General features: G+C 41.1%; 1 protein-coding gene across 1 annotated transcript in view; it reads right to left on the reverse strand.

The window, feature by feature from the left end:
- LOC134542967 (cadherin-99C) overlaps nt 1–27376 on the reverse strand; it is a 145915-nt gene that overhangs the window by 88507 nt on the left and 30032 nt on the right. The window contains exon 2 of the mRNA XM_063387601.1: nt 7417–7483. Within this exon, the coding sequence (XP_063243671.1) occupies nt 7417–7483 (67 nt within the window). The remainder of the gene's footprint in view (nt 1–7416; nt 7484–27376) is intronic.

Raw genomic sequence — 27376 nt, forward strand, 5'->3', positions numbered from 1 at the left:
CGAAAGCCTGCGAACATTATTAACGGACCTTCAGTGTTGTTAACTGTTAACTCTCTGGATGGTCGGATGGACGTTCACCAGGTGTGTGAGACTCATCTTTGAATATATATACTGTATAGAAGTCGCCAGCCCAGGTTAAAATTTCTAATACGGTTTTGAGGTAGTTGGTTAATTCACCGCCGCAATCGCCACCATCTCTAGGGCATCGGCTTGTGGTGGTCCCTAGCGGACAAATGTCGAACTCTTCAAACACCCCTTCCCCCTCCCGCTGAACGACCTTGAGCTGCAGTGAATGATGGGTGAGGGGTGCGGGGAATGACAGCGGGCGACAGTGCTGCGCTCTAACGTGTAAATAACAACTAAGACGATACAGGGCGTGACGGCAGCGCACTGCAGCGGTGAAGTTCCCAAGCTGCTCATCATACGCTTCTGAAAGACGTAGAGTAAATCCTATCCACTCGCGACTTCTATACACAGTATATATATTCAAAGGACTCACTTGCCCTCGGAGCCGGGTCGCGGGTGTAGTGTGTCACCACTGCACGCAACACCGCGCGGCGAGAGCTAGCGTATCTCCCGGGGTGACGGGCAGGAGCGCGGAAGGATCTAATAAATCAGCGTCGCAGCCCTGGGACCAACAGCTGACAGCCCGGCTCGTGTTCTGCCCCCCCCCCCCCCCCCCCCAACCAAGACATCATCTTAGGGCGCCGTCACACCCAGCGCCGAACCGCTTCAGTAAACGGTTACACTGCAGTTGGTAAAAAGAACGTTCAACTCCAAAAACCCCACCGTATAATGTCATCGAATGGATGTGTCGTGGATCCCATTTATTTGAGCAAGTCTACCTCTGTTAGAGAATTACCGTCATCGTCTATTTTAAAAACAATAAAATATTTACTGTTTAATATTTTTTTTTGTTGAAGTTGGTAAAATATTACACGGACTTGTGCCAGTAACATTCTCCATCTTGAATTTTTTTTTTTCCGCTAAGGACTGTTTATGCTCTCAACACCCAACAGCCAATCAGAGGCTTTTGCAGAAGATATAGTCGTTCTGAGCTGCTTTGCCAGCCTGTTAAAGGTTGAATGAGAAATGGCCTCGAACGAACTGTGTGTAACCGCTCGCAGAAGTGGAACATGTTTACCTGAAGTAGTTTCATCAGAGTCCCGTGTAACAGCGCCCTTACTTGCGCCTGCGAGGCGTGTCCATACCACCCGCGTTGCAGTGGTGTACGCCGGCTTGCGTGGCGAGTCGCCAAGGGGCAAGTCTTACTCGAGTGTACAGAACTACATGGACAAAGCTCCAGAAGAAACCACGCAATTTTAAAACTAGTCGACACATCCCACTACATTTAGTAGTGCGCTGAAGGATAATTGGTAGTTCTGTTTTCCGTATTTCGCTTTTAAACTGAATTTTTTGGGAGTGGAAAAAAGGTTACCATGTTTGTTTTCAGAATTAAATTTTGAAATGAAACCCCCGGTAGAGATTCTTAAATGTACCTAAGGGCCTTGCATTATTTGTTATTTACATTATATGTTTAAAAATATTTAACGTTTCTAAAACACTGCTACACCTTACTATTCTTATAAGAACATTTAATACGAAGGACTGATCATAAAAATCACGTCTAAGTACCTGAACAAAACACTAACGTAGCTGGAAGCCACAAAATTTTAATTTCGAACACCCTTTGCTTATTTGCATTTGGTTTTACCGATGCCTCACTTTAGTTAATGTGAGCTCACTTTAATGTGAGCTAATCTCTCAATTTTTTTTAACTTTTACCAACCTAAATCACTACTATCGTTTTTTCACCTTTATATTTTGTTTTCATAATAAAATGTAATTAATTTTTTTTTCACAGTTGCTATGTGTAAAACAAGACGATTAGAAACTTGGCTTCGCCAAATGTAAGTAAGCTGAATAAATAAATAGTATTTAAAAAAATAAAATAATCTTTACAAAATGTAACAACACGCAAAGCAACAACGGTTTCAGTCTAAAACAACTATGGGACATTCCGTTTTGGAGTTGAGATACGAAAGGCATTGTGAGAAAGTCACGCGTGTTTTATAGGTGCTAATTTCTCAAATGTCATTACCTAAAAATATATATATATTTTTTTTCCAGGGAACACAAATTATTAAAACTGGTATTTTGAGTAGGTTTTTTTTTTCTTTCATACGCAAGCCATTGGACGAATTCTAATATATAGTGAATGAACCTAATTTTTTTTATCAATATTTACGATTGCGTCCTGAAATGAAAATGTGCTCCAGGCTGGAATCGCAGGGCAGACTAGTTCCCCGGCACAGCAGAGCAGACAAGTGAGTTGCCGAAACTGTGTCGCCTAACTAGTTCACGTGGGTTGTGGCTACTAACCACGTCTGGGAAGTGAAAGCGAGCGAATACCTAACAACACATCAGTCACTCCTTCATCTGAAACTGCGTCAGATCACAAGCATATACAGCTGGTTCGCTGAAGTCTGATACTGCTGAAATGACGTGTCACTTCATTGCACAGGAAAACTTAAACACTTTAGTGAGTCTCCCATGCTAACAAACCGCCCTGTTAAGTAAAATATTACATTAAGTACCGCCTAATTTAACAGGAAATCTACCAAGAGCTTTGGCTTAAAAATTTTTAATGCAGTTACCTCAACTGACGTTGATATGTTAGGACGCGAGTGATAGGAAAAAGGTTATTATACATATAAGACTGGTGTCTGTCGAATCAGCCAAAAATATGCATAGAACATACTTTGAGAAGGTTAAAAACATGGTCATTTAATTATTTTCTCTGGCGTGTTCTTGTTCCTCGTATCCCTGGAGTAATTTTTCCCTAGAGTGATTTTTACTCTTGAGCAACAGACCCCCGAATAACATAAGTGATCTATGAAGTATTGCATATTTCAGCGAATTTATGACTATAATTAGAATAAAATATTAATAAAACATAAATCAAAATGTGAATATTTTAACAAGCTTTTAAGCTCTTGACATTTGTACCTTTTTAAAAATTGCCTAACAACTTGGTTAAGGATTTAGCTGGAAATAAAAGGCATTAGATGCTGCAACTTTTTTCTTCCTTCAAAAAAACTGATCTAAAGCGTGTTCAGTCTAGATGAACGTGAGTCAGCTCGCTTGCTTCTATCTCAGCGCAGTGCAGATTAGAGCTGTAGCAAACCGTATGTATTCGTTACTGAGTAACGGGTGCGCCGTCTAGTAACGAGTAACGAAACGTTACACACGGCTGCATTTCGTTACTCGCCTTTTTCGTATGTTTTACGCATGCGCGCGCATATTGGATGAATTTACGTTACAAAGAACGATGTTTGTTTATTAAGTAAAGTATAATAATTTGGAAATTCGTCGTCCAAGTTTTTTACTGTTTATAAGAAAGTATTTTTTTACAAATTTGAAATATGTATGTCTTTGTTTTTTATTATCGCGTATTTTCACGTGTTTTTTTTTGTTTTTATCTTAAAAGAAATAATATAATAAAACCGCTCTAATGAGATTTAATTGTTTCTTGGTTAACAAAAACTGTTAATTATCAAATATTGTTAATTGTTTATATTATATTTATTATTATTTACGCAACGTCATACTGTACGCGTACGCAATACGACTCGATTCGTTGCTGCAACATAACATAGCATGTTATGAGGTGTCAGAAGTAACGAGTAACGTAACGATACGATAGTAACGAGTACTAATTGTTATAGTAACGAATACATACGGGTACGCTTTTTTTCGTTACTTTTACACCTCTAGTGCAGATAACTGCGGACGTAGCTGGTGCGCTACCAACCTTGGAAGAAAAGAGGCGCCTCGCTCTTAAATATACCGAAACACCAACTAGAGTACACCCAAGCACATTCGACAGAACGTTAATCAACGTTCCGTGTCAAAAATGCTAACGTTTCAATTGCTTGTCGTTGATAATAGTTTATTTTCGTTTTCAATAGTAGGCTATCGGCACTGCTGGCGACTCTGGCGGCGAACTCAGTAACTACCTGCAGGACGGCAGAAGTCGAGACACTGCGTGGGCCAGCCTTCAGGGGAAACTGTTCAAAACGATCAGCATTACGGATGGTTATAAAAGGCGAAAAGGTATCGCAGACTGATTTTTGGTTGGGTACAGTAATGCTTACAGAAATACGTAGATATAGTGTTTTTATTCATTCCCAAAGCGGAAAACTGAACAGGAACGAAAGGAAATTTGTGGATTAAATTTGTATGCCTACAATGCTTATAACGAATAATAAAATAAAAAAATGTTATGTATACGCTATTAGGAAGTCCGTTAATTTATGTACAAACTATTTGGAGAATGTGTTACTAGCACGGTAATCATAATTTTTACTTAAAATCGTGCGTAGTTTCTTTAGCTGAGCTAGTAAAGAGGAGGCACGCTTTCCATGGCCTGTGGGTTTCCTCGGGGTACTCCCGTTTCCCTCACCAATTTATTCCGTCAATGCTTCATACCACAACTAACCTCACCTCGCCCATTCCCCGGGCTGGCCGGAGCGACAGGTCTGTCCCTCTGGCAGGGCAGCCGGCTGCTGTGAGTGTCAGCGCCACTCCATCCATGCTGACCCTGCCTCAGGCAGGAAACTTCGTGTCGGTTTTTTTTTCCAAGCAAAGGCGGTATGGGAAAAAAAGACAGTACATTGATGGCTAAGTACGTTTTTAGAAATGGTAAAAGGAATATCAGCCACGGAATAAGTGAAGTTCATTCAATATGCTACGCAAGACAAAATTTAAAGCAACGTTTCCAACGACTTCACACAATAATTCTACATGTCGACCGTAGTTAGCTTCATAGCAAATTCTCATCCTAACGTGTGGTGACAGTTGTACGAAAGCGAACAAAAAAATAAAAAGCGAGATAAAGCAGGGCTCCTTGAGTGATTCAGGTCGCCCCGATGCCATGATGTAAGGAAGAGGAGGTGAAACCGTGCGCAGGTTTTCCCCCTCCACGCGCTCCCTTGCTACGTCACCTTGGTTGTAGCCAGCGCTCTTCTTCCAGGCGCTTCCCATCCATTTCATCTCCGTCTCGTGCGAACCTAGTTTTATGTAGTTGAAATGCCAAATCGTGCAGTATTCGGATGTCACAATCATTTCAAAAAGACTCGAGATTCTGGCCTGCACATGGCCATGCCCGAGGCGGTCGTAACTTTAAGGAAGGGGTGGTGGAGTGGGTGGAGGAGTGGGTGGAGGAGGGGATGGAGGAGGGATTGGAGGAGGGGGGGAGGGGGAGTAAAAAGGGAGGGGGGTTGGAAAGGGAAGGAAGTCTCGCGACACACCCCGGGCTGACTCAACTCCGGACTCGTCATGACACAACCGCAATCCCCGATGACATCCTGGTGGGCGCCTGCAGCGCCGCGCGCGGCAACCCGCCACGCAGATGTTCGCAACCGGTTGCGTGCGCAACACCGCGCAGGCGGTTCGGTCGACCGGGAGCTCGTGTCTGCTCTGCTTGGGACGTCTACTGCGCTCATTCAAACGTCGAAAGGGAAAACAAAACTTTGTCCATTTAAAATTCGTTCCAAGAACAAAACCTAAATATTGGTTTTCAAATATTTAATGAGAAAAATATTACAGATTAATCAATTAAACTTCTCATCAATCATTATTTGAAGAGAAACGTTTTTTTTCTACGGAAGTGAGTAGGTAAAAGCGTTAGCGTGTCAAACTTATGTAACGAATATTTCTCGATGTTGCTGGGATATTTAAAAACAGAAGTTTTGAACAGATCCATCTTTACAGCCTGTTACAGATGACAGCAACAGCGCATGACATATACTTTTGCATACGTTTGCAACCAATAATTCGCAACTATAAACTCTTAACTCTGAGATTGGATCCGGTGTTAGCATTTTAATTGTGACAATTTGTTTGGACATTTCCAATAGGGTTATGTATAATATTTTAGCTATCATAAATATATTAATTCATTCTTCGATTCCACTGAAGACATGAAACTCTCAAAGAAGCTGTTTGGACGCCATTTCTTTCTCATTGATATGGGTTCTAAACTGCCATTATACGTCTCAGACATTTTAATGATAATTCCATCCTCTTTTTCAAACAACACTGATACCCAACTTTGTACCAGTATCACTATGCTCATTTCAATATATATTATGGTCAGTGCAGTCTGATTCACGTAAACTATCGTATGGGACAATAATGTAACACATTCTCCGTGAATTCCAATTCGTAAATCTGTGGCCGCTAAAACTAGGCACATTAACACAAAAAATAGCATTTAAAGATTCTCATTTTTCAGAAAGGAAATTTGCATAATAATAAAAAAATACCAGTCTTTCCGTCGACCATGCCATGCCAGAGACAATACAAACTAGCAGAAATTTTACACGGATTTCAGGCTTCGTAACAAAATAAAAATTATATTGTACCAAGTTCATTGCCTCAAGTTATTTCTGTTGAGATTATTCTTACTGCTTTTTGTTTTAAGCCTCAGTCTGGCCCAATATTAAGGATCACTTCATTTCTATCTACATAAATTTTGTATTCAGTAATTATTTAATTTCATGCAGTAAGAAAAAAAAATCAAATAAAAAGTCACGAATAGGGCCATAATCATAATGCTGGAAATACATCCACTGGATAGAAATACAATAACTGAGTTTCCACATATATAGCGTGTCTCATACTTTAGTTTGCAGTGTGAATTTAAACGAGCATTTACTCTCTTTCAAATTCACGATTCCTCCCATTAGACCTGTCTGTGTTTCCGTGTGCCATGTTGATAGTTATAGACCATACAGCACAATAAGTTTTATACACCAATTTGTATTGTAATATTTTTTTTAATGTACTGAAAACATTTTGCTTTATCCAAAAAAAAAATTAAATGAGAATTCTGGAAATAAATTTTGCCTGTGGTATTTCATAAAGAGCACCACCACAATATATTCAATTTTTATTTCTAAAGAGTGTAATAGAAAAAGGAAATATTTGTTTCAAATGTTTTTGTCATCTTTTATATAGCCTATATATAATATTAAAATTTCTTACTCTTTTGAGCACAGCACATAATTTAAAGGGAAGCCTTAGTATTAATAATTACCAACTGCTGCGAATAATTTCTCCTGTGAAATCATAATTGGTGTTTAGCATATCATAATGAAAACTAATAATATTGTCAATAGACACTAATCATTAATCTCATAAAATCAGCAAAAAGGTAAAATCAATAAATATTAAAACTAATTATACATAAATATGGTGTGGGGTATAACATGTTAAAAAGAGTGGTAGTATCAACTAGCAACAGTGGTGTTCACTTGCTCTGTACTGTAAACTTGGCGTGGGACAGACTACAGGTGGGCTATGCGACTCGACGCACAGGGCCTCTGGTTACGGAACGAGTGGTGCACTCACCGGGCTTGGCGAACACACACCGCAGCGAGAGCCACCAGCACACGAGGACCGCCGCCGTCCTCGCCATCTGCAACAACAACAACAACACTACTGCAGGCCAACACCAACACCAACGTAACTGTTAAGGGCCAACAGCAACACCAACACCAACAGCACTGATATAGGCCAACGTCAACACCGACAGTAGTGCTACAGGCAAACGTCAACACCACGAAACCATAAATAATGTACATATCACATGACAACACTTGAAACGAAAAAAAAAAAATTAATGTTATCACTTTTTAAGCCCTAAGTTTTCAATCAGGATCATATAATGTAACACATTCTCGCAGCATTCCAATTCGTAAAGCTGTGGCTTTTAAAATTAGGCACATTAACATGAAATAGAACAGAATACATTCTCAGTTTTCAGAGGGGAAGAATGCATAAATAATAAAAAAATAATAGAAAATCCTTCGGTCTCAAACTTTGACAGAAAATATAATTTTGCCATTTAAACATTCAAACATAATTGATAGGAAGAATAATCAATTCAGCAATCATATCTTTTTTCAACTTCAAAAAAAAACAATTTTTACACTGCAATAATTAACATTTTTTTTTACCTCGAAACCACTTCTTAATTTAATTCACACAGTTCTAGTCACCACTCACGTTTATTATACCACAATGAACCCCTATCCCTGCTTTCTCATCACTGCCCGGACCTAGCAGTAGCACCAACTGCTGGATGACAATCACTGTATCTCTCTTTCTCTCTCTTTTCTATCTGTATTTATCTCTCTTTCTCTCTCTTTTCTATCTGTATTCATCTCTCTTTCTCCCTCTGTCTCTCTATCCTTTTCTCTCTTTATCTCTCTCTGTGCTGTGTCTGTTCTCGTAAAGCGCACAACATACAGTTGACTGTTCAACACAAAATCAAGCCGCTTGAACGTGCTCGCTGAGCGATTCCGAGATCAGAAGGTTCCCCTCCCGTGGACTGCGGTGCACGCTATTGGACCACACTTGCTCTTGGTTCTTGCTAGGGACCGCATGGCCGAGCAGATGCCTCCTGCTCATTGGCTGCTGACTCGTGAGAGGTCCTCAACTGGGTTGCCAGTGGTTCGCTGCTTCTTCGGTGGAATGTTTCTAATTGGCACAAAAGGTCTCCAGATTACCTTAAAAAAAAAAAAAAACCACGTGCAGAAGCATGCACACTACAGTTCACGTACTTGAATCTTAGCCAATCGCAAAATGTAGGTATCTAGTTGTCTGCGGGCCAGGGTCGTCGTGCAGATAGTTTCAGGGGGCGCAGTCCTTGGGCCCGCACCGCCGCTGTGACCTGGATCCCGGGTGGGAGGGACGGGGGATTGGCCCAGTCGCACGCCAGGTCGCGGCGATCACACCCCCCCCCCCTCCTCTTTCCCACCCACGACACGCGGCGTCACGTGGACAACTGCCGCGCCTCGACTCACGACGAGCCCTGCGCACCCCGACGGGGACGCACCACAACGCCGAAATGCCAAATTGACCACAACGCCGAATTACCACAACGCCGAAGAATGTCATTGCAGGACTGCCACAAAGGTTAGGTTAGACTAGGTTTAGGTTAGGCTAGGTTAGGTTAGGCTACGCTAGGATAGGCTAGGATATGCTAGGTTAAGTTAGGTTAGGTTATATTACGCTAGGTTGGGTTAGGGTAGGATAAGGTTAGGTTTGATTGTGGTATTTCGGCGTTAAGGTACATTTAAGAAACACACACAAATTCATTCAGTTGTTGTTTCGGCGTTGTGGTAACACAGCAGTTTTCTAGCTGTCGGCGTTGCGGTCAATTTTGACATTCGGCGTTTTGGTATTTCGGCGTTGTGGTAACGACCCCACACCGACCGTCCAGGGGTCTCCGCTGCTGAGCACGACGAACACGCCTGCGCCCCGCGCAGCAACGACCACACACACACACACACACACACACGGTGCGCAGAGCTTCAGGGAAAACAGCGCGATTTCAAAACCACTCAAACGTATCCGAGTGGGATCTGCTTTCGACAAGCATTCAAGAGCTCGCCGACGGCCGAAAAGAACTTTTGATCTCGGATTAAGTTTTTCAACTGTATTTTTTTTAAAGAGTTAAAAGAGCTAGAAGGCGTGTTCACAGAGTAATTTTTAGGCGTAGGCGTAAAAAAACCGGTACAGATTCTTGAAAGCTACTCCTGATATCCGAGTGGGGTCTGCTTACTAAAAGCATTTAAGACTACGCTACGGTGGATGGGTAGTCATGATTCAGTATTTCGTTTTTTAAACGTATTTCTAGGAGGGAGAAAATGGCTAAAACGAGTGTTTCCAGAATAATTTGCCCGACATGAAATTCCCGGTACGGATTCTTGAAAGCACTGAAGAGACTTGCGCGAAGGAGACTTCGATTATCGTTGATGTGCGCGAAAGAGAATTCGATGTACGCTAAGTAAACTTCGATATATGTGAAGGAAACTTCGATGTACGCTAAGGAAACTTCGATGCACGCGAAGGAAACTTCGATGCACGCGAAGGAAACTTCGATGCACGCGAAGGAAACTTCGATGCACGCGAAGGAAACTTCGATGCACGCGAAGGAAACTTCGATGCACGCGAAGGAAACTTCGATGATGCGAAGGAAACTTCGATGCACGCGAAGGAAACTTCGATGCACGCGAAGGAAAGGGAACTTCCAATGTGTACGAAGGTAAATTCGAGCTTCCGGGATAACAGGTACCAGGGGGCAGGGGCTCGATTCTGAAATGCACTAGCCTCGTCTTGTCGTGACTACGGCTCACGAAAATACATCTTCCGCCAGTATCCGCGTTCTCAAATACTAAAAACACAGGTGGACGAAATCAAAACTCCCGCCTACTTGTATCCTCCGAGCTGCGGACTGCTAGGCGGCGCCGCTAGTGTTGCATGCTGGGGAATAGCGTTACCTCTCCTGCTGCACCCACGAGCCCAAGGCAAGATGGCGGACTGGCGCCATGCACCCGTATGTGTTCGCGTTTCTTGTCATCGGGAGACGTACCAAACGTTAAAGTGTGTCAAATGAAACTTTGTCATAGTGAAAGTACCTTGGAATTGATTTTTTTTTTAACTGAATTAATTTTATTATGAAATAAACACAACTTTAAAATTCGTGTAAAATATATTAAAAAAATTACTAGTTGTATTTAATTGACTAAGTTTCACACACAAAAAAAATTTTTTAAGATGCCTTTGAGACTGAAGATGATTATCGGTGCCTTTCTATGGAGTATTTACACTATAAGGGTGAAAAATCGACGCGGGATTATATAATTCTCCAATCGTTAAAAAAAAGTAAAGAAATATTAGTTTTTTTTTCTAATTCGATATTAATGGGGGGAAATATCTATATTCATGTATCGACATTAATTTAGCGATAAAAGATCGCCGTCCCCACACAGGACTCGATATTATTGCGGAAAATATCGATATTACACTTATCGACATTAATTTATCGATAAAAAAAGGTAGCGGTGTTTCAACTTTGGGTATCGATGTATCGATACATGGTCGCCGTCCCCGCGCAGGACTCGATATCATTGTGGAAAATATCGATATTACACTTATCGACATTAATTTATCGATAAAAAAAGTAGCGGTGGTTCGACCTCGAGTATCGATGTATCGATGCATTGGTCGCCGTCACGGCGCGGAGGAACGAGGAAGCGCAGCAGGTTTCAGGCAGCGGTCGACGGCCCCGGCTGAGCGCTGGGCGCTGAGCGCTGAGCGCGACGGGCGGTATTCCGCGCACGCGCTTCGCCTCACCCCTACCCACCCCTCCCTTCCCCGGCTGGACGCCACCACCCTCCTCCACCCTTCCCCTCATCCAGGACCCTCGGGGCAACCAGCACTCTTCTTCTTCCAGAGACGCGGCGAAAGTACTTTCTCTGAGGGGAACGACTCATGACGCGGCAGGGCAGCCAACCGCGGGTTTCCGGTTGGCTTTTGTTTTCCTTCTTTTTTTAAGTTACGCTTCTTTACGCGAATTATTTGGGGGGGGGGGGGGAATGATGACAGTGAATTCTTACGATGCGCGCGCACCGTGTGATGAAAAAAAAAACGCTACATACAAATAAAAAAGTATTTATGTGCTTTTTAAAGCACATTATTTAGCGATTGATATTGAATACTCGTCAATATCATTTTAAAAAAAAACAATTATTTATTGTGAATATTAGTGACGGAAATTGTGTTTATAAGCTTTTTTCAAGTGCATTTATATAAGTGAGGTTATGTTCCCGTCTGTATAACGATGTGAGGTTGCTTGTAAGCTTCCATTGTCGCTGGCAGGGAGTGTCTTAGTAGTCTCCTGGCCGTTTTCGTGAGAGTGTTTGTGATGTTGATTCCCATTTCTATACATTATTTGTATTATTAAATATTACATTATTATATGATAAATTATTAAAATTAATAAATTTGAATAAACATGCAGCACATTTATTGATTCTCGTTCTTAATTAGAATTTATCTCGATTATTTTACAAAATTAAATAATTAAATTTATACACATGTTTATATTAATACTGAATATTGAGCATTTATTTAAACTTTAACAACCATATTTATAATACCATTTCAGTCCTTTTAATATTTTATTTCTATTAATTAATTCCATGCAAAATTAAAGTTAGATTGAATAAGTAACTTATAACTTCTAACGCACGTAAATAATTTTAACGAAGCCCAAATAAAAAAAAACCGTATATGACCCACATGGTTTTTTTTTCAATATTAGACTAAATGAAACTTCAATTATAAAAATTAATATGTTTTAGTACAACTTAACTACCAAGTACGTACGTCAACTAGAGAAGCACACGAAACCCCTAAGAAATTCATACAAGTTATATATAAATCATATTCAATTCATAAATATTTTAAGTGTAGACAGCTAATAAGAATGTTTTCAATATGCTTAGTACGAACAAGATCATTGTTTGAAAAAAAAATCATTTCCAGAAAACCCAACAAAATGAGAACTTTTAAAAAAAATCATGGAATGTCAAAATAACCTGGGGTGATAGAAGCAACGTGGTATGCATTACTCATCTGTGGTAGCGCAGATAAAAATACATTACAATGACACATTAGTCAAACAAAATAATGATAATTAAAAAAATAATAAGTATCCAAAAAAAATTAAATGTATGTGAGACTGAGCTATTCCACGCGAACAAATTATTTCCTTAACCATCTAATACAATCCCTTGAAGAGCATGTGACACTGCAGAACGTCAGGACCAATTGGAGAGTTTTCGCAAAAAAGCTGTACATCCAATTTAAAAGGAATTGAGTAAACAAGAAAAAAACTGTTTTAAAAATGCATATTTATTAGTTTAATGTGTAAAATTCATGTTATAAAGAAATGGGGTACAATGTAATAACTCTGGCACACTAAAAAAAACGATACAGACTATTTTTTTACACATGACTCAATGAATAGCTAAACATAATTGTTTTTTATTAGATACTTTTTAATGCAGATCTTCAAATTGTTCATATTCCTTTGGTCTGTTCTATATTTTCTTTCAATGAATTTTAAATTAACAATTTAGAACAGCTTAATCAACTACATTTGTGGCGAAAACATGAATCCAACCTTAAATTAATCCTTTCATTTTTTTTTTCAAAATCAATTTAAGCTACGGTTTATAGAAACAAAGTAAACGCCTTGTAAAACATGTGCAGGTATTATAAACCTAAGTTCTAAATGGAAACATTAACATTTTTATGTAGTTTTTTTCTCATCCGCATCGTTTCTGAAGAGCAGAAATGATTATTGATGTGTTTCTTTTGACCGGTCAGTAAGATAAACCCATCGGGATTTAAACTGATTCATATGTCGTTTCCGAATTTGTATAGCCTGTGACAGGCCATTGACATTTAATTCCGTCAAATTATAAGAAAGAATTTCTCTTTCCCAAGTGGAGCTGTTGCTCTTGATTTCAAGTTGTAATCCCCTTATTTGGAGATAAATTTTCAGTGTTTTGCATATAGAAATCACGATAACTATGATAGTTCCTTAGCACGGGTCTGGAGTTATAATTATCGATAAGTACGCCTTTACCTTAATTTCTGCTCCATATAATGTTATAGTTACCACTAAAAATCACAGCTGCCATCTGAAAGACGCTATAGAAGCAACAATGAGCTACGCCCTTATCATCCCGCCTCACTGGCACAGATGCGCCCCTGACTAGACTGGCTCCTTAAATATCTGTGGGTGAATTTCTAAAGCGTGCCTACTTTTTCCAAGCAGCCTTCTGTCATTCATTTTACATGTTTACACTCACGAGGTTTTTGACGTGACAACGTCTAATAAATCGATGAACGCCGGCTTCACGCTCGAAAAAGTGTCCCGTTACGCACATTGTCCCGTTACGATGTGTCCCGTTACGCTCATTGTACGATTGCGCCACATCGATCTCTCTTCCACTCGATTGGAACAACTATCGATTTGACTTTTTCGAGGCACATTAAACTTGAAACTCACCCATTCGTATTCTACTTTTCCTATCATCGTCCTTCTTAACAGAATAACACAGATTGGAAGAAGTTAAATAGCAAACATGTATAAAAGTTATAGTTAAAATAATCTCTTCGTTAAAGTAATAAACATATTTGAATTAATGAGTGCAAATAAAAGTAAATTCATCAATTAAATTGTAGATTTCATTTCACTCCTTCTTTGTATCCAAACAAAATAGTGATAATTCAATAAAAATGATTCAATTTTATTCATTAAATTATGCAATCATTTCATCAATGTTTTGTTATGACGTTGTCACGTTAAACTATCGTCCGTAAACCGACTTTACAGACAACCAATTTGATTTCATTTGTGTAATTGTAATGCAGTTTTTTGGACATGCGCCATTGTAGTTTTGCACTGTTTGTTATAGAAAAATTCAGGGGGAAAAAATTTATGAAGTTAAAAAATTTACAGAAAACAAGACTGGTGTCAGTCAAACGGAACCAACGATGAAACTAAACAAGTATCATAAACAACACAACGACGACAGCACGGACAAAAATGTTCAACATATAAATATTAGATTACAACAACAATTCCATTGAAGAAACTTAGTAATGGAAAAAATAATATAACAACACAGACGAACACAGCGGGCTAACAACGATGAGACAGATTAAATGCAGGCAGACAACAAACCTGGACAACGCAGCAAACACATAAACACGGCGATGAAGATAAACAAGTACTATGGACAACACAACGACGGTAGCACAGACGAACACAAAAAGCTTCCAGTGACAACACTTGCGACGTGCTGTCTTCGTTGTGTTATCCATGATACTTGTTTAGTTTCATCGTTGGTTACGTTCGTGCGACTTCAGCTGATTCAGTCTTGGATTTAAGTGAATTTTTTTTTCTTCGTATTTTTTATTTATTTTTCCATGACAAACAGTGCAACACTGCAATGGCGTATGTCAAAAAATTGGTTGTCTGTAAAGACGGTTTACGGACGATAGTTTAACGTGACGTCATAACAAAACATTGATTAAATGATTACATTCTTTTGTGAATAAAATTGAATTATCACTATTTTGTATGGTTACAAAGAAGGAGTGAAATGAAATCTACAATTTAATTGATAAATTTACTTTTATTTCCACTCATTAATTCAAATATGTTTATTACTTTAACGAAGAGATTATTTTAACTATAACTTTTATACATGTTTGCTATTTAACTTCTTCCAATCTGTGTTATTCTGTTAAGGATAGGACGGTGATAGGAAAAGTAGGAAACGAATGGGAGTGTTTCAAGTTTAATGTGCCTCGAAAAAGTCAAATCGATGGTTGTTCCAATCGAGTGGAAGAGAGATAGATGCGGCGCAAGCGTACAAGGAGCCAAACGGGACACAGCGTAACGGGAAAATGTGCGTTACGGGACACTTTTTCGTGCGTGCAGCCGGCGTTCATCGATTTATTAGACGTCGTCAAGTCAAAATAACTGCATTAAATCAAAATTCCCCGTTGCATGAATCATTCGTTTATCTGTATCTGTGAGTTCGGACATACATATATAAATGTGTGACTGTTTCCGACGGTATGTAAACCTTTCGTTGGGCTTTTTATCAGCGAACTACACGCCACACCCGAGATAAACTAGACCACTTGTAATTACAGCACACTGCCATAGCCCCTAGTGCACACCAACACGACACCACATCACGCCAGCTGGCCGATCTGACTGGTGGGGAGCTTCACTCCCCCGGTCGAATTAGGTACACGTAACTTTTGTAGCACTACACAACCTACCAGCGCACACTCAGGCGCGTGTGCCAAACCTATCCAATAAGACACGCACCCCCGCCGTAGATTCAAATGATTCCACACCAGTGTGGGGTTCACCCTGAATTACAATGCACTCGGCGAGTTGTAGAAACTCCAGGTTTCTGGCCTCGCCCATGCTTACTGCCCCGGATGGCAATGTGGTAAATCGGCGGCGGCAACCATCACTCTGCCAACCGGGGCATTTAGTGTGTGCGAGACCAGTAACCCAGGTTCCTATGACTAGAGACCGGAAAAATTCGCGGGGTCAATGACCTCCAGGATAGACTCCAATATCCTCTCCACACTCGGGCAAATGCCAACTGTTCATTGGCTGCTGACCTGTGAGTCGTCTCGACTGGGTGGCCTGTGATTCGACACTTCTACGAGTGAGGGTCTCTAATTGGCCCTCATTACTCCAGATTAACAGTGGACCAATGGCAGAAGCAGCACTAAGGTATAATTATTTGAATTTTAGCATAACACGAAATGAATCCGCGAATTTTTCAGGTCTCTACCTATGACTCGCTCGGTGCATGGTAAATCAAGACGCACCCCCACACTTCTGTTAGAATCACTTGGATCAACGGCCGGGGCGCGTGTGTCTTGTGGGATAGGTTCGGCACAAGGGCCTGCGTGTGCGCTGGTAGGTTGTGTGATGCTAAGGGAATTTACGTGTACCTGTCGTCGCTCTGCCCACCAGTTAGATCGCCCGACTGGCGTGATGTAGTGTTGTGTTTGTAGCCGCCCTGTTGCTTTACTCCAGCAACACCGCGGTCGACAATCTGTCCTCACACTCTCGCCCCAAGGAGGGTCAAACTTCGCGCTGGTGGCACGATCCCACCGCACGCGACTGTACAAAATATAGTTCCCCTTTTCACTCCGCAAGTGTGAGATGCTTCAAAGAAAATAAACTCGCGTAGGCAACAGCTAACTAAACAATGAAGAAAGTTACCGGAACCGGCAACATGTTGTTGAGCTTCAGAGGCATGCAAGTGTGCTGGAATGTCGAGTGACCCTATTTAAACTCGGGTGTGGCGTGTAGTGTAGAGCTCCAACGAGACCCCTGGAACGCAGGACATGCGTGGGTATCGTCGCTCATCGCTCAGTATCAGTGCTTAATGAAACAACCCCCCCCCCCTCAGCAGACTCTCGTCTGACTGATAAGGGAATAACATCATCGCCAGTGAGGGCCGCGGGGCCCAAATGCCGCAACTTGGCATCGAACCCCGCGACCCTTTAGGAGTACCAGGTGGCGTCCTGCCGACCCATAACCTCCTGTTTTGACCTATGTGAGTTCAGTTTTGACTTTTGTAAATGACTTTCTTAATAAGCTGCGAAGCTGTGTTATGTTGCAAATGGCCTGTAATAATCTACTTTAATTTCGTGTGTTGATTCTACTTTAAACTCGTGTGTTGTCCTATCGTCGCCCATCGCGAGCCAGAACGTCTCCCGCTCCGCCGACCAGTGGAGAGCTGGGTGGCTGGGACCACGGGAGTGGCCGGAAGTGACGACACGCGGTCCAGATACACGGCACCTGAGTCCCCGCCTGCCCCCTGGCCGTGTGGGGGGGAGCTAGGGAGGGGGGAGGTGTACACGACGGCCTTGGACTGCGTGTAGCTGCGTGACCTCGGGCAGCCAGCTGCGCGGCTGCGACAAGTCTCTCCGCTCCACGCTTGCAGCGACGACGAGCCACTTGATACAGACAAGTGAAAAGTCTCCCAACTGTCACACCCGCAGCATGGATATAACATATAATCTATTACTAGGGACCGGAAAAATTCGCGGATTCAATGACCTCTAGGATAGCCTCCATTATCCTCTGCACTTTTCAAGTAAACAGTCGTATTCATTGGTTACTAAATTGTGAGGCGTCTCCACTGGGTAGCTTGTGATTCGACGCTTCTTTGGTCGATGGTCTCTCATTGGCCCAGGCAGCTCCAGTTAAACCGCGAGCCAATAGCAGAACCAGCAGAATTGTACACATGTTTGAATTTCAGCCTATCACGAAATGAATCCGCGAATTTTTTCGGTCTCTATCTATTACCAAGCAAATATGCCAAGTTTGTTTGAGCGCGCCTTGGTTTAAAAAAAAAATTGTTTTCTATCGTTTTTTTTATTACAAATTATTAAGCTGTGAGGTTGGTTGACATCTTGCGACTTACGTTGTTTTAAAAAATTTACACGAGTTGCGTTGTCCGTAAACAACGGCAACGGCCGAAAAGCTTGAACTGTTTTTGAAGTGTTTCGCAAAGGTTCAGTTTTCGTTTTCGACAATCGCCAAACAGGAACGATGCTTAAATAAATAATTTAAAAAAAAAAAACTTTACCTGACGAGACGAATATGGAAACAATCGCTTTTAAACACTTCTGTGCAGCGCCGCAAGACGGTAAAACCTCTAATTTTTTGACGTGATAACGTCTTATAAATCGATGAACGCACGGAAAAGCATGAATCACTGTCACGTTCCGCCTGAGCCGAGAGTGCAAGAAACCGGCCAACCACAGTGCGAGAAAAATCTTCTATAATATCAAACAGGTTAAGGCGGGCTTTTTAACTAATTGTTCGTGATTATATTTAAACAAATTATTTAAATTAAATTTTCAAAAACTGTAAATAAAAATTTTTGAAAATTAAAAAGTAAGCAATTTTTCATCAATGTTTTCTTACGGCGTTATCACGTAAAATTATCGTCCGTAAACCGACTTTACAGACAACCCCCCCCCCCTCTTTTTTTAAATATTTTCCGCTCTCCTTTCTAAAGCGTCCAGGCCTTCCACAAGCAGCGGGACCCGGGGAACTCGCCGTCGTGGGGGAGCCGCTGATAGCACCGGGTCGACCCGCGGTGCGGCGATGCGTGGACCCCCGGCTTGCAACCCGCACGTCCCAGCAGGGGGCGGAGTCCCTGGTGTCTGCTGTTCCCCCTCCAGCCGAACTCACGGCAGCACAGTCTCTCTCTCTCGTGGGAGCTACCGGTTTCATTGGTGTATTCAGGCCTACAACTAAGAGACCGGAAAAAAATTCGCGGGTTCATTTCGCGATAGGCCGAAATTCAAACATGTGCTGGTTCTGCTATTGGCCGGCGGTTTAACTGGAGCTCTCTGGGCCAATGAGAGACCATCGACCAAAGAAGCGTCGTAATCACAAGCTACCCAGTGTAGACGCCTCACAATTTAATACTCAATGAACACGCGTGTTTACCTGAGAAGTGAAGAGGATAATGGAGGCTATCCTAGAGGTCATTGAATCCGCGAATTTTTCCGGTCCCTAACTGTAGGGAGTAGAACTATTGAGAGTAGATCTATTGAGAGTAGAACTATCGGGAGTAGGACTATCGGTACTCTGATACTCGAGAGCAGCCCGACTGTAGTTGCGATGAACGGTACCTGGCGCGTGATTATACGGGAGCGCCTGAGAATGAGCTTGGCCGAGGCGGTCCTTGTATTGTATTCAGAATACGTCCCCTCCCTCCCTCCCGACCCCGCCCACCCGTGGGACGGGAGGGCCCACCGCCGGGATGGGGGGGGGGGGAGGAGGTCGCTTTGCTGTTTATCCGGTCGTGCTGGAGTGCGGTCGCGGTGCACTTCTTCCACCGCCCTGCACATACGTGGGAAGCAGTTCCATAAAGCGAAGAGAAGAGGCGCGATCTATCCGCGAGAGTGCAGGTTACATGCTGCTGAATGAGTGGCCGCCCTCTGCACACTGACTATATTATACTAGACTTAAACTATATAAGTTGGGGCCCAGGTAAAACCTGCATAGACACAGGGAAAACCCTGGGCCGGGTCATGCGGGGATAAAATAAACATGCATTTAAGGGGCCCGCCTCGTCAGGGGTGTATGTGTGTTAGTGAGGCGGGATGATAAGCGCGACGCTCGCTGGTGCTTCTAGCGTAGTATAGCCTCTAAGCGCAAGGCTCTGAACTGGCGCGCAGTCATCTCGTTCACGTCAGATAACTGTGAAATTTGAGCGGTGACCGTAACATTATATGGCCGATAAATGATGATAAAGGGATTATGAAAGTCCGTTAAGTGCTTTCAAGAATATGTACCGGTTGTTTTACGCCTAAAAATTACTCTGAAAACATGCGTTTTAGCCATTTTAACTCTTCTAAAAATACAGTTTAAAAACTTAATCCGAAATCAAAAGTACTTTTCGGCCCTCAGCGAAATCTTAAATGCTTTTCGTAAGCAGATCCCACTCGGATATCTTGAGTAGTTTGTAAATCGCGTTGTTTTTCCTGAAGCTCTGCGCACCGTGTGTGTGCCCGGGTAGGCGGAGCCCTTAAAGCGAGCAAGAAAACTACTGGACAAGCAGGGCATTCGCCAGGGACTTCAGACGCGACCAGAAAGAGCCGAGTGCCGGACTGACACGGGGACAGGCGTCACGACTCTGACATTTACCGGCGAGCGAGCAAGACGTTTACCGCCTCCGGGGAAAACTGATGAGTCACCCTGAACCTCAGGGCCTGACAGACGTGTCACTCCCGCTCATATCCATCTGCTTCCCGACTGCGTGAGAAAAATAAAAAAAAAACACAATCAAGACTTCTTACAAAATACAACCTCAATAATAAAAATACTTTGGACAGCTTACCAAAATGGGTCAATGTATGGTGTGGGTGACAGAATTATAAAAAATAAAATAAAGCTAATTTCTTCCTAGTTTTTTTTATTCCTAATGCCTTACTTACAACTGCACTTTATTGTATCATAAATAACAACACAAACTAAACATAATTATTAAATATTTACTTTCAAAAATCACGTTGGTTATTTTCGTAACAATTTTGATAACCCCCCCCAACCCCCCGCCCTTTTTATTTCACATTCATTTTAAAAATACGTTATGCAATAAACTTATTGTTTTACTGCCGAGTAACTGTTCAAACTTTTACTACTTAGCCTATACTTAAGGATACGAGAAATGTTGAATGTGGTTCAGCGAGTAATTAATTCTGACATGTGTTTTAATTATGATTATTGGCCTTCCAAAAATTTTTAAAAAATACTAATATTTCCAAATTTTAAAATAAATTTTTTCCATTTAAAGTAATGTTGTGAATTATATTCATGAATCTTGTTTTCTAGATTCCTTATTTCACCAGACAGCCTAGCAGGCCAAGTATTGGACCTTATTCAATTCATCTGAGTATCTTTCCTGCCTTAAATTACGTGCGTGGATGCTGATTCCCCACGCATAAAAACGTGAGCGTGAAAACTATCAGCAAATAGTCACGTATATGCTTCTCTCTCTCTCTTCTCAATGCTGTCAAGTCTGTGGGGATTAATTTGCCACTCAGAATGCCGTTATTCGACTACCAAACTGCCATAAATCGTGAGTAAACAAGTATTAAAAATACAACTGATTTTTAAACTAAGGATGGCGGGATATGGAGGAAAATAAATATTACCGGTTCAAAGAAATCTACATTTAAAAAAAAAAAACTTTTTCTTTAAATATGATGTCTAACTAGAGATATATATTAAAAAAATTAACAGGCGATATTTAATAAACTGGAACATAAAAACAAGTTAGTAGAGTGGCTATGGTTTTTTTTTTTTTTAACAGAAGATAATATTTTTAACAATCACAGGAATAGTTCTCTACAATATGGACAATCACCAACAGATAGTTCTAAGGGTTATAAAACAACAGGCTATTTAATTAAATGTCACCACAACGTACTTGGGAGAGTATATAAAAATAATAATTTGTGGAGGCTGCAAAAGTGTTCGCTCTCTTCAGTGCAGTCATCACAGAAGGGTGGGCGTAGACAGGCAGAAAAGAAAGAAAGTCAGTAGGATCGAATCTCATGTAATGGTACATCTTTACGTTGTACGTTTAAATGATATATGTTTACTATTTTTTTGCATCAACTTCATTAAGTTTATACTTGTGCGCGGTAACGGGACACTGGGCTGAATTCCGTTTTCTTTTTTAAACAGTAGAATTACTCCGCAAACATATTTCATAAAAAAAAAAACTTGTTAGATGTCAAAAAAGCTATTAAAAGTTTATTATTATTATTATTATTATTATTATTATTTGTTCGCATGCAATTCACGTCAAATATGCTCAAAATATTTGGGGAGAGTGGCGGCGTTTACAACTATGTACAACTGTGTACAGCTATGCAGTTGTGTACGGCTATGTAGAGCTGTGTACAGCTATGTACGGCAATGTAGAGCCGTGTACAGCTACGTACTGCTAAGCTGTGCAACTCCAACAAGCCACTCCAGAAGCACTACGCGACACGCGGTGGGAACCTGAGCCGCTCGGACCAGGCTTCAAGGACAACCAGCCCCTCCCCTCCCCAACTCGTGCTGCGGTGACGTCACCACACAAACAACTCTAGGCCAGGGTATCGCACATAAGTAGCCTAGTCTTTTTAGGCAAGATACGCTTGGCTGTTTTTCGTTTAGTTTACAAGGATAAAAGCTGAAACGTTTACTAGCCAAGCTAAACAAATAAATGAAATCATACAGAAAATAATATTAGAATCATATAAAATCAATACTGCATCTCAATTCATTATTTAAATATAAGTATAACACAAGCCTATTTATTCCCAATTTTTTTAAGCTACTCGTTACTTTTTTGGATTTAAAAACATACTAAAAATTACAGAAAGACAATTTAATCCTTGAAGATTTGTTTGAATTGGAAATTCATTTGTGAAGAAATCAAGTGAAAATCAAACGAATAAAGACTAAATTCGAACTACATGCATGTTATACCAATATATTTTAACAATATATTCCTAATATATTCTCCATTGGCCTTTTTATAAACATATACAAACACACCGTCATAATTTTAGACAGTTTTAGAAAAGAAAAAGCAAACAGTATTGCAAACATAATAGTAGAATGCAGGCTTTATATTTCTTAGTGCTATCATAAATAACGAGTAGCAAGTGTCAGTGTACGTAAATACTACATTTTTGAAATCTGAGGGAAGGAAAATGACCTACAACTGTAAACAATACAATATTCTATAAATTCGTTTCATATGTTATAAGGAATTGAATCATTTAAAACCAAACCCCCTCCAAATGCCCTTACTTTGGATAGTATTGATATATTTTTTTTACCTAGTAAGGAGTAAGCACATGTTCAAATAAACTCGAATATCTCTTTTTCAATTTCTTATTGAACAGACTATCCTCTTGAAAATTTTAAAAGCTACAAATTAATTATTTCCTTGGAACTTTGATTTTTCCATTACTTGTGCACTGTGCATAGGAACGCTGCAAATATAATTTTACCTCATATTTCCACTATAAAGAAAAATATCCCGTCCATCAACATAAACGATAAGTTTATAAATTCTTGAAACACTATAGGGTAAGTAGGCCTATCATTTATTTACGAAAAGAAATTTTTCTAATTTTTTGAAGTGAAAACTTCTTTAGCCGCGTTGAGCGATTTTTGGTAGGGGCAAAAACTTATGGGTTCGCGTCACCGACATGCTAGTGACGTGTTGCGCCAGACTGGCGAATCGCAGCGGCCTGTGTACATGTATACGCATATATACACCAATACATTGTATATACTCGACTGTATCATGTGCGTGTTGGACTCTTTTTGGATGGGTAAAATCTTGTAAGTTCGCATCACCGACATGCTGTAGTAGCAGTAAGTGAAGTTAATTTGACCACGTGAATACATGACCTAGGTCTGACATCACTGGTAATTCATAGCTAGGTAATGAATTTTTACGTAATTTTTACATACCACTGACATCTGTTGTGACTAAAAAATGATGTAAGGATAAATGATTTCGTACTGATATAACACCAAAACCATTTTCTTACGTACATTTGACGTATAAATGATGTCATATTGCACATTTAAAAAACAAAGTTTTAAGTTTTCACTTCTGTTGACAGTCCCCATGAGCTAGGGACCGGAAAAATTCGCGGGTTCAATGACCTGCAGGATGAAATCCATGGTTCTACGTACACTCGGTCAAATGCCTCCCACTCATTGGCTGCTGTCTTGTGAGACGTCCCAACGTAGCAGCCTGTGATTCGATAAAGCTTTGGTCGGGCGTTTCTCATCGGCCCGGAGTCGTCCAGGCGAGTTTTGAGCCAATGGCAGAGGCAGCACTGAGGTATAACTATTTGTATTTTAGCGTATCGCGAAATGAATTCGCGAATTTTTCCGGTCTCTACGCCATGATTGGCTATTTTATTTTTATTTTTGTGGATGAAATTCACTTGGAAGCAGCCGAGTTGCGGGAACAAGGACAGCAGCAGGCCCGCCTACCGGGTGTTTCACAAGACTGTCTCGTCGCGCGAGTGGGCCGGTGCTCTCAGCCCCCGAGGGGAGCACACACACCTGCGCGGGCCGCGCCGGATGTGGGTCGCAGCGCCCGGCACGGCCCACGGAGCGGCCAGTGTAACCGGTCCCGCCGGGATGGCCCGGGGACCCCGCGGCGCTACCTGGTCCCTCCACCCAGGCGGTCTACCTGGTCCCTCCACCCAGGCGGTCCGGGCGAGAGACACTCTCTCGTCTGTCGTGAACTCTCGGGCTACATACCACTCGCATGCGGCCCCCCTCCCTCCGAATCATGTTTTTGACGTGATAACGTCTTATAAATCGATGAACGCCCGGCTGCACGCACGAAATATTGTCACGTTCCGCCTGAGCCGAGGCGTGCAAGAACCGGCCGACCACCGTGCGAGAAAATCTTCTACAATATCAAACAGGTAGAGGAGGGCTTTTTTAACTAATTGTTCGTGATTATATTCAAACAAATTATTTAAATTAAAATTGCAAAAAACTGTAAATAATATTTTGAAAATTAAAAAATATACAATTTTTCATCAATGTTTTCTTATGACGTTATCACGTAAAATTATCGTCCGTAAACTGACTTTACAGACAACCCCCCTTTTTTTTGGATTTTATAAATAAATTGACAGAAAATTAAATTAAAGAACCAACTGAGTATGTGTAGCCCAGCCAATGGAAACTCAGAAAAAGAACTCTAAAGAAACGCAATCAGTTCAACAAAAATTAGAATTGTAAACAATTGTTGGATATTCTACAAATGACAGATAACAAGAAGCATAAATATCTGGCGATAACATCCGATACAGAAAACAAAAAAGCAATGTTTATACATTGAAACATCTGAAGAAATTGTTCCTGATATAAAAAATTATAACTAAGTACCGGAAAAATTCGCGGATTCAATGACCTCTAGGATAGCCTCCATTATGCTCTGCACTTCTCAAGTAAACACGCGTGTTCATTGGGTACTAAATTGTGAGGCGTCTCCACTGGGTAGCTTGTGATTCGACGCTTCTTTGGTCGATAGTCTCTCATTGGCCCAGAGAGCTCCAGTTAAACCGCGAGCCAATAGCAGAACAAGCAGAATTGTACACATGTTTGAATTTCAGCCTATTAATCCACGAATTTTTCCGGTCTCTAATATTATAACGTGAAAATGAACTAACATATATTTCGGGATATTTTGTCCAAAGCTGAATTTGGTTCAGTGGTAGTCGGGCATGCTTAGTTAACACATCACAAGTTTGCCGAAGGCCGTTCATTCGAGGAGCACCCTTCGTTCGAAAGCCCGTGGATTCTCGTCGATTTCTCTGAGTGTGCAAGTCCTCGCCTTCGGTAGGATCGCCTCAATCTGTCTCCCGTGCGCGGGGAAGTCGCTCCCAGGGGACATTGACTTGCGCATGCGCCTTATTTATTTATTTATTTATTTATTTATTTATCGTTTTATTGGTGGCGAAGTTAAGGCGGTACGCCTTTTCTTACACTTAACCACTTTTCTGCAATTACATAAAATAGTGGAATATTAAAAATTAACCATGATATAAGCAGATGTTGGCTAAATATTTAGAGAACAAATTAAAATTTTAACTTAATGTTCAAATACTAACTATTACAAAAGATTCAACCATAACTAATTTAAAGTAATTAAAAATTAAGCATAGACATTCATAAAAAGGAAAGTGGTTAAACATACAGCAAATAGTATCAAAACAGAAAAAAAAAATGCTACTACATTAAAACCAGTCACTCGCACATTCACACACAGATTCAAGCAGTAGGGTAGCGGCGAAGTGGTCATGGTAAGCAGTTGTTACAAAGATGTTTTTTCAGCCTGTACTTAAAGGAAGCTAGATTTTTTGTTTGCCTTGTCGCTTGCGTTGTTTCAAGTAAAGATAACTAAAGATTGAAGTCCCGGAGGGTTTGCGCCTGGCCAAAGTAACGGAACGACTTCCATGCGGCACGGTGCACTAACAGCACTAACAGGAAGTAACGACAGACGGGTCCCGGGCCAAGTGCTGCCATGGCTACGCCAAGTACACTGGAGACATACGGGTCAGCTCCATGCTAAATACACAGGCGAGAGAGTGGAAAATGACCTGGCGGCAGGAGGTGTGACTACACAATATTTTATGGATATTAACTTCTTTTGAAGAAATTTGAGGCACTTGAAGATAATTTCCCCTATTAAATCTGTATGGTTTTTAAATACGTTCTTCTAAAAGTCAAGAAAGTTATTTTCATTGTCATAAATTCATAATGTTTGTACTGCATGTATCACACCACTATTTAGTTGATACTGGGCATACCGTCTGCCATCGATAGGACTGGCGTGAAAACAACGCCAGCTTTTCACACTCAAATCTTGGAGGTGTCCAGTAATCGTCTCTAAGGCCCGTTCTACGATGGCACGCACATGGAGACAGACTCGTACGGATTGGCTCGGCCATGCACAGCTCCGTGAGAACAATAGAAGCCCAGTACTTGGCTGCAGCGGTGGACGTGTTTGTTTATGATATACCTACGTTTAAAAATTGTTTCATTCGCACGAATATCTTGTGTTCTATTAAAACTTTATCGTTTAATTTTATGATATAGCTACGTAGATTCTATCCCTGCTGTGATTTCGAAGCATAGATTGTTTTACAACAAAATAAATATTTCGCGATCTTGAAATGCAATCTCATTGGTTGTTTCAGTGCCGTTTTGGAAGCAGCCAGACGAGATATTTTGTAACAGCTGCTTACTATGACCACTTCGCCGCTACCCTCCTGCTTGAATCTGTGTGTGAATGTGCGAGTGACTGGTTTTAATGTAGTAGCACCTATTTTTTTCCGGTTTTGTTACTATTTGCTGCATGTTTAATTGATTTCCTTTTTATGTATGTCTATGCTTAATTTTTAACTACTTTAAATTAGTTATGGTTGAATCTTTTGTAATAGTTAATATTTGAACATTAAGTTAAAATTTTAATTTGTTCTCTTAATATTTAGTCAACATCTGCTTATATCATGCTTAATTTTTAATATTCCACTATTTGACGTAATTGCAGAAAAGTGGTTAAGTGTAAGAAAAGGCGTACCGCCTTAACTTCGCCACCAATAAAGACGATAAATAAATAAATAAATATGGAAACCCGTCTCCGAGCCACTGTAGAACAGGCACGCCTGCGGTGTTGCCAGCACCGACGCGCCCGCGATCCGGCAACGCCGGGCCGCCGCAGCTGGCAGTGTGTCAGGCTGTGGGATTGTTCCCATGGCCGGCCCAGGTCGCCTGGCGGCCGGGGGCGGAGCCACTTCCTGGTCGCGCTGCTCCGACTGGCTGGCACGCCTCTGT

This window comes from Bacillus rossius, assembly GCF_032445375.1.
Source record: "Bacillus rossius redtenbacheri isolate Brsri chromosome 9 unlocalized genomic scaffold, Brsri_v3 Brsri_v3_scf9_2, whole genome shotgun sequence".
Classification (NCBI taxonomy): Eukaryota; Metazoa; Arthropoda; class Insecta; order Phasmatodea; family Bacillidae; genus Bacillus; species Bacillus rossius.